Source organism: Aythya marila (genome assembly GCF_965140915.1).
Source record: "Aythya marila genome assembly, chromosome: 7".
Classification (NCBI taxonomy): Eukaryota; Metazoa; Chordata; class Aves; order Anseriformes; family Anatidae; genus Aythya; species Aythya marila.
In genome coordinates this window covers 13908003-13923146 of record NC_139048.1, presented here as the reverse complement: position 1 = coordinate 13923146, position 15144 = coordinate 13908003, and the positions used below count along the sequence as shown (strand labels likewise).

The 15144-nt window shown below is 60.0% G+C and overlaps 1 protein-coding gene across 1 annotated transcript; it reads right to left on the bottom strand.

The window, feature by feature from the left end:
• Positions 1-8868: 8868 nt before the first annotated feature.
• Positions 8869-14814, bottom strand: LOC309880118 (solute carrier family 2, facilitated glucose transporter member 9-like; the record flags this gene model as incomplete). Its single annotated transcript, XM_082764647.1, has 12 exons — positions 8869-9213; positions 9312-9439; positions 10348-10423; positions 10934-11035; positions 12145-12255; positions 12376-12563; positions 12852-12984; positions 13055-13200; positions 13371-13495; positions 13577-13737; positions 14126-14224; positions 14683-14814. 12 exons carry the CDS (start codon positions 14812-14814, stop codon positions 8869-8871), a joined length of 1746 nt encoding a protein of 581 aa, XP_082620773.1.
• Between the last annotated feature and the right edge of the window lie 330 nt (positions 14815-15144).

Sequence of the window (15144 nt, the reverse complement as noted above, 5' to 3'; positions counted from 1 at the left end):
CTGCTTTTAAAAAAGGGGAGGCTGGACACGAGGAATTGGGGCTGCTCAGGAGTGGGACTGTTCACCAGGCCCCTTGGGAAACGCAGCCTTGGGACATGGCACCCCCTGTCCTTGCACCCAGCCCTGCCCTGGGTGCCCCCAACGAGGGCACAGACAATTCCTGTCCCCCCATCAGCTGCTTCTGTCCCCTCCTGCTAAAAGGAAGAAAAACCTGGGGCCGAATTGCTGCGGTGCTGAGCATTAGGCAGCTCTTCCAGCCCGCTGCCTGCCCCACGGGGAGGACACCCGTCCTCAGATGTCTTTCTCATCCTGCTACGGGGCTGGGAAGGGGCTGGGGCTGGCGGAGAGGGGTGCAAAGGGGATGTTTGGGCTTCTAAGGGTGGCACTTCATATTCATGAGTAAATATTTGCTAATGGCAGCACAGCCGGGCAAATGTAACGGAGCTGCTCCCCCCGCCAGAGCAGGCAGGGAAATGAATATGAATTTATCATGATTAGGTGAACCCAGCAGGGAGAGCGGGAGAGAGAGAGGGCTAGGCAGGGAGGGGGCGGGCGAAGATGGATCTGTGCAATAAAATTAAATAAGGACACCAAATAGAGCCACTTCTCACGCGCCCGCCCGCCCGCGTGCTGGGCCTCTCCCGCCCTCCCTCGCTCCTCCGGCTTTGCTGATTTCTCTCTTTCCTCAAATTTATGAGGCCAATTATGAAGATGAGGTTGGAAGTTCTCAGAAGTTCACTAAATGCAAAGTGCGGTCCCTGCTGTTCCCATCAAATTAATTAACCAAGCGCTATTGATGGCCGGGCGACGGCGGTGCGGCACGGAGAGCGCGGGGAGGGCTGCAGGGGGGGCTGCTGGGGGGGCACAGAGCCCTGCAGGGTGTCCCTGGGGGGGATTCCTCCCATCCCACTGATCGGTGGGCTCTCATCGGGCTGGAAACCAGCACAAACAGAGGCATTTACCAAGCTGCTGTCTCCCCAACAGGGCCAGAAGTCAGGCTCCCCATCACCATGGGGAACGGGAGGCTCCTGCTCCGGCAGCGCCGATGTTTTCCCCTCTCGAGGTGCGTGTGTGTGACCTGGGGACGATTCACCTGCTTGTGTCGAGTTTTTAGAAGAATTGGACAGGCAGCTCTGCAGCTCCTGCCACTCGCAGCCTTCCTGGGTGGATACATGTGTCTATATGGAGGAAAAAAAAAATCACCGATGTGGAAAGGAGCAGCCTGCAGACACCCAGCCCGTGGAAACGGGGTCCCTGCAAGGGCTGGCTGGTGGCTGAGCTGGTGCTGAGCTCTCGGAGGTCTTCTCCAGGGTCCTTGGGGTCTGCAGCCAGCCCCCAGCCCCGTGCAAATGGGTTGGGCTCATGCGTAAAGCTTGGAGGGTGGCGTGAGATGGAGATGGGCAGAGCACCTGTGCCCTGGTCCATGTTTCTTTAGGAAATCAGGCAAAAAAAAAAAAAATAGGGAAAGGAGGATGTGAGGTTGCAGGCGGCTTGGGTAAAACCTTAGTGGAAACCAGCCGGGCCCCCCCTGGTGCCGAGCAGCCCCGCCGGAGGTGCTGGTGCCCGTCCTCGCCGCCGAGCCGGCAGCAGAGGGAGCTGGAGGACCGGGGAACGGCAGCGCCGGGCAGGCTGCGGGCAGCCGGGGCTGTGCTGGGGGTCCCCGCTTTGGGGACAGCCCCCCCAGCTCCAGCCGGGCTGCCCCATGGAGGGTTTGTCCAGGAGAAGGGGGAGAACCTGGAGGGCTTCATCATCCCCTGGGGGATGGCCCAAACCCTCTCAGCTGGCTCAGCAGGAGAGCAGGGATGCTGATATGGGATGGTGATATGGGATGCTGATATGGGATGCTGATTGATATGGGTTGCTGATATGGGATGCTGATACAGGATGCTGATATGGGATGCTGATACAGGATGCCAACATAGGATGCAGATACAGGATGCTGATATGGGATGCTGATAAGGGATGCCAAAATGTCTTAGGACAAGGAGGCTGGAGGGGAGCTGTCTCCATCCCCAGACCACCCCAGCACCAAGGGGAGCCCCGCAGCACGTGGCAGGTGCCTGTCAGTGCCGTGCCCCCCTCTCCTTGCCCATCGGGAGCTGATTTATGTCGGGGCCAGCCCGCGCTGACCTCCTACATTGGCTCAGGCACTATAACTGATGGCAGGTCAGCAGAGCTACAGCACAAGTGAAGTGGCTGGTGGGGGGCCGGGGAGGGGGGGACACAGGGCAGAGGCTGCCGAGGCTCTGTCTTGAAGTGTCACCGCGACCCCGAGCCTGGGGCAGGATCGGCCCCGGTGCCCAGCCTGCCCTCCTCTCGTCCTGTTTTACCAGTTGGGCCAGCAACACCGAGCTTGGAGGGGTGTCTCGTGGTGAGGAACAGAGGCTTCGTGATGGTTAAAAGCCCAGCGAGGACCTGGTGCAGGTAATTCTTTGCTGTGCTAAGTTTCCCTGAGATCTCACATCCCCACGAGCATCCCCTCCCCAGCACACTGCTCCCAGCCCTCACACGCAGCAGCAGGTCCCTGACACACACAGCTCACATCGTGCCAGTGATTTATTTATTTTTAAACCCTTTAGAGCCTGAATCCAGGCTGGATTCGGGTAACTGCAGCTTGTGGCTTGCAGCCCCCTTGCGCATCAGCCCCCAGCAGGTCCCCCCCAGACCTCATCCCAGCTCGGGAGGCGAGTCCCCCGGTCTGACCGTGCTGCAGAAGCACTTGGTGCATTCCCAGCTGGCTCTCAGCGGAGGTGATTTGTTTGAAATAATTTCCATGGCCTCTGCACTTATTTTTGCCGCTGGCATAGGGAGAGCAGGTTAAATCTGTGCTGCCAGACAGCAGCAGGGACTGCGGGCTGCAGTCAGAGCGGACGGTCGGAGGATATTGCTCAGCTCGCACTCTGAGCAACCCTAAAATCAGATGTGGGATGTAAAAGCTGATGAGTACCGGTAGGTGAGCCCAGCTCCAGGCTAGCAGCTTTTACTACAGGGCTAGGAAACTCTGGCTGAAAAATAAATAAATAAATAAATAAACTGGGATCAGTTTTGCTCCAGCAAGATTTCAGGTTGGTCAAAACCTCCTTGGAAGGCCTGCGCTGCATGGGAGACACACGGGGAGCGGTAAATAAGCAGGAGCTTCAAAAAACCCTCCCTGAAGTGACCGATAAATCCCCCGGGACATGACAGGGATGTCTTGCATCCATCCCAAGCAACCCCAGTGCTGTGCTGGAGAAAGAAACACCCTGGGAGGGCAGCTCGGGGCAGCACGGAGCGGAGCCTGGGCAGGGCACAGCTCCGGCCACCCTCCTTCTCCATCACCAAGGGTGCCTGAGGACAGCGGTGTCCCCTGTCCCATCCCAGTGTGTCCCATCCCCGTGTGCTGCCCGGAGCTCTGGGGATGCCCAAAGTAAAAGGAATGCAGGAACGGAGCAGGATGCACAGCCTGCACAGGTTAAATAAGTCCTGCTGCAGCCAGCCACCGCGCACAGCAGCTGCCCTGTGCCCTTCCGTGTCCCCTGTGGCCACCCCAGCAGATATGGGGGGTCTGACACCCCCAAAACACCTGCTTCCACCCCAAAGCAAGCCGCTGCTTCCCAGATTGTCCCAATGATCCCCCCCCATACCACCCCCTCGCTGTCCCCACGCTGTCCCCAAGGACCCTTGTGGCCCAGCCTCCTCTCGGGGGGTGACATCTCCGTGCCACGCAGCCCCCCCACCACGTCCCGTGCCACAGCAGATGGTGGAGGTGACATTTGCCTGCGAGTGACGCACTTGACAGTGGCCGTGTCCCCTCCTTATTGCTTCACCCTTCACGGAGACACCTCGATCCCCCCCCGGCACAGGAGGGGCAGCCACAGGGTGCCCCCTCCACCCCATAGCCCCCCCCATAGCCCTCCACCCTCCACACCCAAACCCCTCTCCTAGGGGCAACCCCAAGGGCGAGCACCCACCTCCGCGGGGCGAGGGGGGGATTTTGGGGTCTGGGGAGGGGGGGTGGACGGGGGACTCCTGCTCGTTCTCCGTTTTCTGCCTTAATTAGAACCCGGAGAGACCGGGCGAAATCGCATTAGCGCGGGGCCCCGGTGCGCCGAGCCATCCATCTTTTTTTATTACAGCGTAATGGGGCTGCTCGCGAGGCGCCGTGCGATTTGTCACAGGCCTCGTTCCCTGATAACGGGCATTTGTCATCACTTTCTTCCCGTGTTAATGTCATCATCGGCGGGCTGACAGGCGGACCCGTGGAGGGAGCGCTGGCGACAGACCACATCCGTCAACCTAATATTTCCATGGCTGTGGGGATCAGCCGGGCTGCGCGCACGCATTAAAGCACTTATGAGGGGAGAGAGGAAAAAAAAACCACACACCACAACAACAACAAAAAAACCCCGAACCTTACCAAAAAAAACCCCGCCGTTGTCATTAATTAAAATGCGAGCGCGTGGCTGCGTGGGGAGGGGGACGCTGCGGGTGTGGGGCCGTGGCCCTAGAACAGCGTGGCCCTACAACAGCGTGCTCCAGAAACCCGTTTAAATGGGGTTTGGGGTGGTGAGCACAGTGGGAGGGTCGGTGTTAATAAGGGGACCCTATTAATGAGCTCTCTACCCCCCCTTACGGTGATCCCGGCACTGGTGTGATGAGCTGAGTGGCCTCAGCCCCATAGGATGGGGGACGAAGGTGACACCCCGGTGTCCCCCATGGGACCTGCCCCGGGCCCTGGGGCTGTTTTGGTGGCCAGGGGTGCCCTGGGCTTTGCCCCCTGATATTTGGCTGTTTCCATGGAAATGGGGAGGGGTGGGATGGGGAGGAGGGTGGGCAGCGGAGGGTGATTGGGGTCAGGGGGTTTTCGTGGGGAGTGGGTGTGATTTTCTGTGCTTTTCTGTGGTTTCTGTAAAAACTGAGAATAAAAATGGATGGATTTTTATTTTTTATTTTTTTTTAATTATTTTGGGGGTGTTTTGAGGTTCGGGGTGGTGTCTCTCAGCCAGCTCTGCCCCCGTCCTTCCCAGCACCCAGGATGTCCCGGTACAAGCCCGATTTGCACACCCAAAAGTGAGCCCTGATGCTCCCAAACCCTGCTGAGCGCAGAAGGGGGCAAGGGGACTGCGCATGGAGCATCCCTCCCTTTATGTCCCATGTCCCAGAGAGGTCCCAGATCCTTTTGGAAGGCTTTTTTTTTGGTTGCTCTTCTTGTTTAAGTTCATTTCCATTTTTCCTTGCTGTGGGAGAGAACATGGGAAAGTCAGGTTTTGGGGGCGTTTGTGTGTTTTTTCAGAAACCCAGCCCTTTTGTACAGAAACACACTTTTTTATTAATGCCCCCAAAAGTTCAGCCATCACCCAGCTTTGGGACAAGAGCTCTTCCCAGCTCCTCTGGGGAAACTGAGGCACGCAGCATCTCCCCTGACAGCTGCCGGGACAGGGGGGTGCCGAGCACTTTCTGCCCATTTCCACCCCTTTCCCTGCACCCCCTCCATAAATCACCACCCTCCCTTGGCCGAGGACCTTTTAAAAAGGATTTACGAGGGGGCTGGCGGCGTGGCAGCGATGCTCTTCCATAAATCGGGAAGGCAACGGCGCCCCTCGTCGCCACCAGCACCCGCTCTGGGGGTGGCTCGGGAGCATCCCCGCTCCCCACGGCCCCCCCGGACGCTGCCGGCCCCCTCCCCGCCGCCGCCTCCCCGTCTGTGGAGACCGCGAGCGTGGAAAATCCCCAGACGGGGAGTGTAAATGCTTGTTCTTTGTAAATGAAGAACATAATTAACATTAAATTAAGGTAATACAAATGAAGACAACACAGAGCCTGACAGGATGAGTGTTTGGGGAGGCAGTAGAGAGAAGTGATTCATATTTTTAATTTACTGTACAAATAGACTAGCAGGGCTGGGGGGAAAAGGGCCATCCAAGTGGAGTGGGGATTTTTTTTTTTTTCCTCCTCTTTTTTTTTTTTTTTTTTTTTTTTTCCCACTGTTGTTTTGCTGTGCTTTAAGCACACAATGACTATTAAAGTCAACTGCCCATATAATAGGACATCTCCTACATGACTGCTCTCCGAGAGGCAGCTTGCTGTAGCAATAAATTCCAGGAGTGCCATCTGCTGGCGCGCACCCTGCGCCGGGCACCTTCGCCCCGGCCACCCCGACACAGGCACGGGCACCGCTCCCGGAGACCCACGGCCGATAACACAGGATGCTTGTTGTTCTTTTTCCATATTTAATACGTTTTTTCTAAACGTACCCTTAAATATTTCATCTTCCGTGCACGTATATAGGTTTCGGTGGGGTGCTGGCTGGCTCCGAGGAAATATTTTAGGCTTTCAACGAAACACATCGGTGTTTTGCTCCCCGCTGAAGTGCTGGGTTTCAGCTGAGTGCCCTTTACCCAGGACATCTCGGTAAGGAATTAGGCATTTCAGGTTTTTCTTTGCAAATAAAAGGCACCTGGCTGGAGGCTGTGTGACCAGTGGGCTCAGCTGGGGCTTGCTCTGCACTTTCAGGGGATGTGGGTTCAGCTGCCCACGCTCCCCGTGCCATCAGGGTGTGCAAAGCAAGCATTAATACAAATCCAGCAGCCACGAGGACCCGTTCCTGGCCGAAATCACCCTTCCCAGCCAGAAGGCACAGCCTGGGACTGTGCCAAGAGCCTCCCACCCCATCCCCAAATGGCTCACCTAGGGATTTTCCTAATTCTGGGGGCGCAGCCTTCACTCTCCAGGTCTCTCAGGTCCAGGTGTGTACGAGCAAGCCCTCAGGCTGGTCCCTTCTGCTCCCCAACGTGATCTGAGCCTCTGCCTTGGTGCCCCTTGAGACCCTGCCCCTTCCCCGTGCTGCTGCTCCCCCTCTGGACCCCTGGTGCTGCCTTTCAGCAGGGTCAGGCTGCCCTCCCCAGCTCCATCTTCTGCCCTGTCCCCCTCCTTTACCTCTTTTTCCCCCCCGTCTGTGCTCACAGCCTCCCACCCAGCGGTGCTGAGGGCAGCTCCAGCCATCGCTTCATTTTTTACCAACCCCAACGTGTGGCCAGAGCCTCTCAAACCCCAGCTTTTGGGCACTGGGGTGGGCAGAGGGGCTCGTGCAGGACAAACCCCACATCCAAAGGGGATGATGCTCCCAGCCTTTAGCCTCCTGCAGTGTTTTTACTGCGCAAATGAGCAGCTGGGTGTATAAATAAGCTGCCCCCACTGCAGGCAGTGCACCCCTGCATCCAGCACTTGAGTGTCTCTGGGGTCTCCTGGCTGCTGGGATCCCATGAGCTTGCCCCTAACACTGTCCCCATCCCTGCTGGAGCCCCAGGGACACTCGTTGTGGCCACCAGCACTGGCACAGGGACACCAGGGTGTCCCCAGCGAGCTTTCATCATTTCCCTGGTGCGGCTGTGAGCGTTCACCCTCAGCCAGGCACCTGGCAGGAAAACTTCCCTGTAGGATTTGAACTCTTCTTGGCATCACCAGCTCCTTGAGGAGCACATTTCAAAGTGTCTGGGACCTTCTTTCCTACCCCAGTTTGGTTGGGGTGAGCTCCAGCTTTCCTTGTGTTATAGCTCAATTCTTAAACTCCCCCACCCTTAGCACATCACAAGAAGGCATCTTCACCTTTGATTCTGCAAAACTTAATAGGGTCAGGAGAAATTCCAGGCATCAAGTCCCTTCCCAGACTCTTCCCTGCAGTTTCTCCGTTTCCTCAAGGTGTGTTTGGACTCCTCTAGGGGATGCAGCCCCTGAGACATCATCCCTGAGACATCGTCCTTCTGGGTCACCTCTGAGTGCATCCGAACCCTTCCTGTGGGTTTGGGCAGTGCTGGACCCTGTTGCCTCTCCCCTCCCCGTGAGGACACCAGTCCCTGCTTGGGACATTGCCCGTGGCCATCACAAGGTGACCGCAGAGCAGCCCCCACATTTCATGGCCAGCTGGGCAGTGGGACACCTGCCCCATAGGAGGCCAGCTTGGATCAACAGCCCCAAGCAGAGATCCTGCCCCAATATCCTAATGATGAAGCTAATGAGAAGCTGGCATCCCATGAGCATGGGGCTTCCTCCTGCCCCCACAGGTCCTGATGGAAGGAGCATGGACGTGTCCTTGGCACGGCATGCTCAAAAAGGTCCCCAAAAGACTGAATATCCCCAAAAGACACCATAGGATTTTGCCAGTGACCTGCTATCCTTGCAAATGGGGGACCTGAGGCTCTGGTGGTGTCTGAAGCCATGGGCAGGGGGGGTCCTACCAGGTTTTCCAGTCCTGTCCCACCTCGCCAGCCAGCACTGAGCAGCCCTTGGCCATGGGGCAACAGCCACGTCCCTCGGCCACGAAGGGACCCAAGGGTTGGGGCTGCTCCCGGGGGGGTCGTTCCCTCCCATACAGAGGGCAGGGGGCATCTCCCGAGCTGCCCAGCACGCGGGGTGGGAGGGATAAATAAATACCAGGATAAATAAATACAAGTGGCAAAGAGGCCTGAAATGATGCTGTCGTTTGCTGGGAATGAGAGACACAAGTGTAATTTAGGTTTTGATATTATGAAAGTCTCGCTGCTCTAAAACAGCAGGGCACTCAGTGCCTCATTAATAAAGGATAAACTTGGAGTCTATTTACAATGCACTTTTTGGGGTTATTTACACTCCATTATACATATGTAATGCTGCACATATTTACCGCTCTGTTCTGCTGCCGAGAGCAGCCGAGGCGGGAGGGAGGCGGAGGGGGACGTGGCGATGCCGGGGAGCTGTGACCCTGCTGTCACCGGTGTCCCTTCAGCTGGAGGGTGGAGGGGCTGGGAGCAGGCACTGGGCACCACTCCGGACCAGTGCCTGTCCCTGTTTGCCCAGTATCCCCAGTTTTGGGATGCACCCCGGGGCTTTGCTGCACCCCAGAGTGTGGGGAGGTCAGGCAAGGCTGGAGCACGATCCCAATCCTGATCCCAATCCTGATCCCGATCCTGATCCCAATCCTGATCCCAATTCTGATCCCAATCCTGATCCTGATCCCGATCCTGATCCTGATCCTGATCCTGACCCCGACCCCTCCAGGCTGCCCTCCAAGGCCCCGTAGCCACGGAGCTTCAGCGTGGCCCCGCGGCAGGCCGGGAGGACGGCGCGGCGGGCGGCGAAGGTGCGGCTGATCTCCACGAAGGTTTTGTTCTTGGTCTCGGGGACGACGAGGTGGACGTAGAGGGCCACCAGCAGGCAGACGCCGCAAAAAACCAGGTAGCAAAAGGCTCCGGCTGACATCTGGGGACGGGGAGACAGCAGGGATGGGGTGGACAGGCGGGTGCTGCGATGCCCTGGGGGCGCCCGTCCTACCCCAGAGCCCCCCACCGGGCTGGTACCTGCAGGAAGGGGAAGATGAAGCCGATGGTGAAGTTGCAGAGCCAATTGAGGGACCCCCCCAGGACGTAGGCGGCCGGGCGGTGGGACTGCGTGAAGAGCTCGGCCGTCATCAGGAAGGGGACGCCGGCTGCGGAGGGAGGGGACAGGGCAGGGTTGGGGTGTCGGGACACCTCGGGCACCCCGGGTGACAGCCTCCTTGGTCAAAACAGTCTACAAAATTTCCTCCTATCCCACAGATAAAAGTTTTGATGCTATGGCCTGCTTTAGGCAGGAAAGGAACAACCACGTTTCTGAGCATCTGAATTTCCCGCAGCCCACAGAAATGCCCATTTCCAGCCAGATTTTCCCAGCTCTTACTGTGAAAGCAAACAGCAGCACCACAAAATGATGGCCTGAGGCTTTAAAAACTGGGCACAGGTTGTGGCCACTTCTCCCGGGAGGACCCAGCCGCTCCTGGGTCCACGACTGTCCCTTAGCTGGGGGACAGGATTTGGGGTCCAACACATGTCCCCAGCACACAGGGGCTGGATTTGCCATGGGGACCTGCCTGGGGTCCCAATGTCGGGGACAGGACCTCCTTAGGAAGGGCTCTGTGGTGGAGAGATCAAGCAAGGGAGCAAAGTGATAACAACTCCAGGAGGAGCAGAGCCCCTGATGGACTCTTACTCACAGCTCGCCCGGAATAGAGATATGTATTTTTTTGTTTTAAAAGTCCTATTCATCATTGTTTGTGAACAATGAGCCATTAAAATCCTAATTAAAGATGTAATTACAGTGAATAAAGTCTGGGCTGAGGATGAATGATAGAGCCGCTAACAGCTCGGCTAATCCATCAGCTGGGTAAAGCGGTCCAGCTCTCGCTCCTTGCTTTTGGAGCGAGCTCCTGCGCCCGCACCTGCCCGAGGACAGCAGGATGCTCGCCAGCCAGACCGTGATGGGAGCGGGTTACACCTTTGGGTAACCAGATCCACACTGCTCCCTGCTCCCCCTGTGCCCCGGCTCCTGCCCCGCAGCCCCTGGGGACCCCAGACCCACCTGGTCCCATGCAGAAGCCGGCGATGATGCCGACCACACAGGCGACGGCGACGTAGCGCATCCAGGGCAGGGCAGTCTGCGAGGGGACACGGGGCGCTGGGACACCAGCGGGGCACATCCCCAGCTCAGCAGTGGCCCTGGAGGATGGTGGCCTTGACCACGTCCACGGGACACAGAATATGTAGGAGAGTCATGGGTGGTTTGGGGCAAAATGAGAGGGATTTGGCCTCGGCAAAGCTCAGTGGTGCTGGGATGTCCCCGTGGACAGTCAGAGGGAGGAGGCTGCCGAGCTCTCCACCTGCCCTGGCATTTAGCAGCTGCCAGAAGCAGCAAGATTTTTCTGATCCTTTTTTTTTTTTTTTTTTTTTTTTTTTTTTTGTTGTTGTTCTTTGCTCTGAATTTTCCTTCCCTTTAACTTCGAAGGGAAAACAAATTTGCTCAGCAGAGCCAGCTCGGCCCTTGTTTCCTCACACACCCCCATCCCCAGGGAGAACCCATCCCTTCATCATACCCAGCCCTCATTTAGGTGCCCAGGGCCCCGTTCCCAGCCCTGCCCCATATCCCAGGAGCGGTGGCTGGGCCCTACCTGCAGCAGCAGGCAGAGGGTGATGCCCGCCAAGCAGACACCCATGGCGCAGAAACCGGTGATGATGAGGGGCCGCCGGCCCAGCTTCTCGATGGTGAAGCACTGCCGAGGGAGAAAAGAAACCAAGGGAGCAATGGGAACCCCCCCTGGGGACGGGGACATCCCCTGAACCCCAGATCCAGCAGCAGGTGTGGGATGCTCCTGGCGGCACTAGGGGATGGGGACACCCCGGAGGGTTTTTCCCATCCCGTTTGGAGCCGGGAGCATGGGAATTGCTCCTGGGCTGTAGGGCGAGCGGGGTCCCTGGATGAGCAGAGGTGGATTTTGGGGGCAGAGGATGCAGGATGCGGGCAGGCGGCGCGGCGGCCGCCGGAGCAGGCAGGGTATTGACAGCAGAACAAATGCCTGCAATTTTATAACCAATCTCGGCACCTCCGTCGGGGGCCATTGGCGGGGCTGCTCCCCAGCACTGGGGGGGCTGCGGGGCTGGGCGGCACGCCAGGGGCTGGGGGGCACCCTGCAAAGGGGCTGGGGGCTGCTGGGGTTGGGGGCTGAGCTATGGGGCGAGGGGAGCGGCCCCTGCTCTGCCCCCCTTTTTCTGGGAGCGGCCGCCCCCCATCCATCTCTCTAATTGTCAGGGAGCGGATTTAGTGCCGGGTGGCTCGGGCTGGCCCCGGGTGACACTCGCAGATGGGACGAGGGCCATAAATCTGCCTGGCCCAGTGCTAACTCTCCAGCTAAATGAGGGCTGGCGGGGGGGGGGGGACAGGATGGGTTAGGGGCTGCCAGCCCCCGGGGCGGGCCGGTGCGTGGCTGGGGGGCAGATGGGGATGTGCGGCTCTGCTAACCAAGTGACAATGAAATCGGGAGCCAGAACAAACTGCTTCGCCCCCTCCCTCAGCCCCAGCCCTGCTGCCCGCCTGGCGTCCCTCCCAACCTCCCTGCTCCATCTTCTCCCCATTTTCCCACCTTTCCTAGCCGTGACCCCCAAAATCAAGCCCTCCCCATCCCATTCTCCCCCCCCCTCTATTTCCCTGCCATCCCCTCTGCCCCCACCACCACCCAGCAAAGTGGCAGCGCCGTGGCACAGATGGTATTTGGGGTCCGTCCACCCCCTGCCCCCCTCCCCAGGTTTGATGGTGCTGGATGCTGGGGACAAGCCCCCAGGGCTGCGTCTGTCCGTCCTGTCCATCTGTCCGTCCACCACTCACCCCGATCAACCCCGCCACAACCTCGATGGCTCCAGTGCCCACGGTGGTGTAGGGGATCTGGGACCGGGGGACGCCCGCGTTCTCGAAGATGGTGTTGGTGTAAAACCAGATCTGTCGGGGACGGGGCTCGGCGTGAGCAGGGAGGCACCCGGGGAGGGCGCAACGAGCTGCCAGGTCTCAGCTCTGTCCCCGCAGAGCCGGGTCTCGAGGCGAGGACCCCGTAGGACTTACGGCGTCGATCCCCGAGAGCTGCATGCCGGCGTTCACCACCGCCACCGAGAGCGTTTGCCAGCGCACGGCGCGGTCCCGCAGCAGCTGCCCGACGGACGTGGTTTCCACCGAGGAGAGCGAGCGCTGCTCCTCCTTCATCTCCTGCACCGCGTCCTGCACGTCGGGCGTCCCCAGGAACCGGCGCAGCGCTGCGGGGAGCGCGGGGCTCGTGGAGGAGGGCGGACGCCCGTAGGAATGGCACGGGGTAGGTTTGGGAGGGTTTGGAGCTGACCAGAACAACTCCCTGAGCCCTTGAGGCTGAGCTACCCCAGGGAGATGCCCTGACACCAGGGTGATGGGCACCATGCTCTTGGGAAGTTTTGGGGCTGGGCTATTAGGGCAGGGTGCGAGAGGATGCTGCAAGATTGAAATCTGGTCTCAGGAGGCCTTGGAGCAGCACCCAGAGCTGGATAACCCCTCCCAGGACACCCGCTCACCCTCTGTGGCCCCACAGACATCATTCTTGTCTATGAGCAGGTACCGCGGGCTCTCGGGGAAGCAGTGCAGCAGCAGGAGCTGGAGGGAGGCAGGGACCACCACCACGGCCAGGAACAGGGGCCAGTACCTCTCCTGGAACGGGGCTTGTCACAAAAAAAGCAGAGCAGGGGCCCCGGGAGCAGGCTGAGGGCATCAGGCTCACCTTGCCCAGCAGCTCCGGGAGGCCCAGCACCTGCGCGGAGAAAACCCCCAGGCAGATGAAGATGCTGGGCATGAGGCCCAGGAAGCCCCGCAGGTTTTTGGGGGCGATTTCTCCCAGGTAGAGGGGCACCACGCTCAGACAGATACCTGGGGAGCGGGGACATGGATGGGAGACGCAGCCAGGAGAAGGGACCCCCCTGGCACACCCCCTGCCCTACTCAGCACCAGCTGCGGCAGGGGACCCTGTGGCCAGCGAGGCGACCCCACAGAGCCCCCCTGGTGCCCTGGGTAAGGGCTGTAAGCGGGGTGGCACCCACCTGCGTGGAGCCCCGTGATGGAGCGGCCGATGATCACCATCTCGGGGGACCCCAGCTCCCGGCTGAAGCCCATGAAGCCACCGGCCAGGAGGACGAGCAGAGAGCTACGGCTGAGGGTGCCTCTCCTAGGGGGGCACAGGCAGCGGGGCAGCCCCTCCAGCCCCATCCCTGCCCTCGGGGCCACCCGTGCCACGCCACCCCCTTACCTGCCGTAGCGTGCCACCAGCAGCCCCACCAGCAAGGAGCCCCCCAGCCCGCCCAGGGCGAAGGTGGAGATGGTCAGGGAGTAGAGGAGGGTGAGGGGGCCGGGGGCCAGCCCGTGCCCGTAGCGCTGGGACCAGGTGGCGTTGTAGAAATCCTTTATGTGCTGCGGGGCGGAGGGAGACACGGGCACCGAATGTGGTAGGGGAAGGGGGGAGGTGGGAAGGCAGCCCCCCAGGGGAAACGCAGGGCAAGGCAGGTGACGGGTGAGGGTGATTGGGGTGTGCTGGTCTGGCTGCTCAGGCAGCCTCGGTACCAGTGGGGTTTAAGGATGATTTAGGGGAGCCACGTAGAGCTGGAGCAGCTGCTGGGGGCTTCCCCAGCCCTGCCTTCCAGGGAGTGACACCAACCCACGGTCCCACATCCCTCACACACTGCTCCTGCCCCTGGGCTGCTCTCTCTGGGGTAGGTTTGAGGGCAAAGCCAGCATTTTGGCATGGGGCTGGGGTCCCAATACCATGCCCTGCTCCCAGCAAGGCCGCCCCATCCCTTACCACCGCCGGCGAGTTCACCACGGCCAGGTTGTAGCCGTAGAGCATGGAGGAGCCGAAGGACACCAGGAGGGTGACCGAGAGCAGGGGGAAGGTGAGGTGCTGGGGGAGAGGACGGGGGATCAGCACCGTGCTGGGCACTGCCCCATTCCTAGCAGGAGAGGGACAGGGATGTCCCTGTCCCAAGCCAAGACCCCAACCCCAGGGAGCCCCCCGATGGGTACAGCTCCCTGCCACCCCCAACCCAGCAGGGACAATGCTATCAACGGGGCAGATGAGCACATTTGTGCCCCCATCCCTGGAAGCAGCAGCACGTCCCAGTGCCCAAACCCCAGCCCCAAGAGCCTCGTCTCTCCCCAAGCACCCCCCCCAAGCCCGGTAGCCAGATCCACAGCACCCAGCAGCTCCCGGCTCACGCACGCCAAATCCCCACTAATCCCACCAGGAATCCTGAGCTGGGAATGGGGGGGCTGGGAAGGGGCAGCACACTATGGGGTACATAGGGAATGGGGATGGGGCAGCCCCCCCAGCCCAGCAGCCCCCTGCCCACCAAAGCTCACCCTGGTGATGCCCCTGTTGGGGTCCGGGTTCCCTTTTCCATCCGTCGGGCTGAGGCTGCGGCTGGAATCGGCTGAGAGAGGATGAGGAGAAGGGGAGGAAGGCAGCCCCGCTGCCTGGCTCTCCTCTCCCATTTTCACTTGGAAGAAGGAGGGAGAGGGGAAGGGAGAGAAGGGGAGGCCGCCCGGGTGTCCCCAGGACTCATTGGAGGCTCCTAAGCAGCTGGAGGAGGAGGAGTCCGGGGGCCTCCCCGCCTCGCTGGGGCACCTTGCAGGTAGGGGTGGCCTTGGGGCCATTTGAGGGGACCCTACACCACCCTAGCTGTGGGGCAGAGACCCTACATCACCCCCAAGGCAGAGGCTGGGGGTGGAGGGGGGGTCCCCCATCTCCCAAAACCCCCCTCAGCCCCCCAAACCTCCCCATACCACATCAGGGTGTGGGGCAGCAGCATCCCATCCACTGGG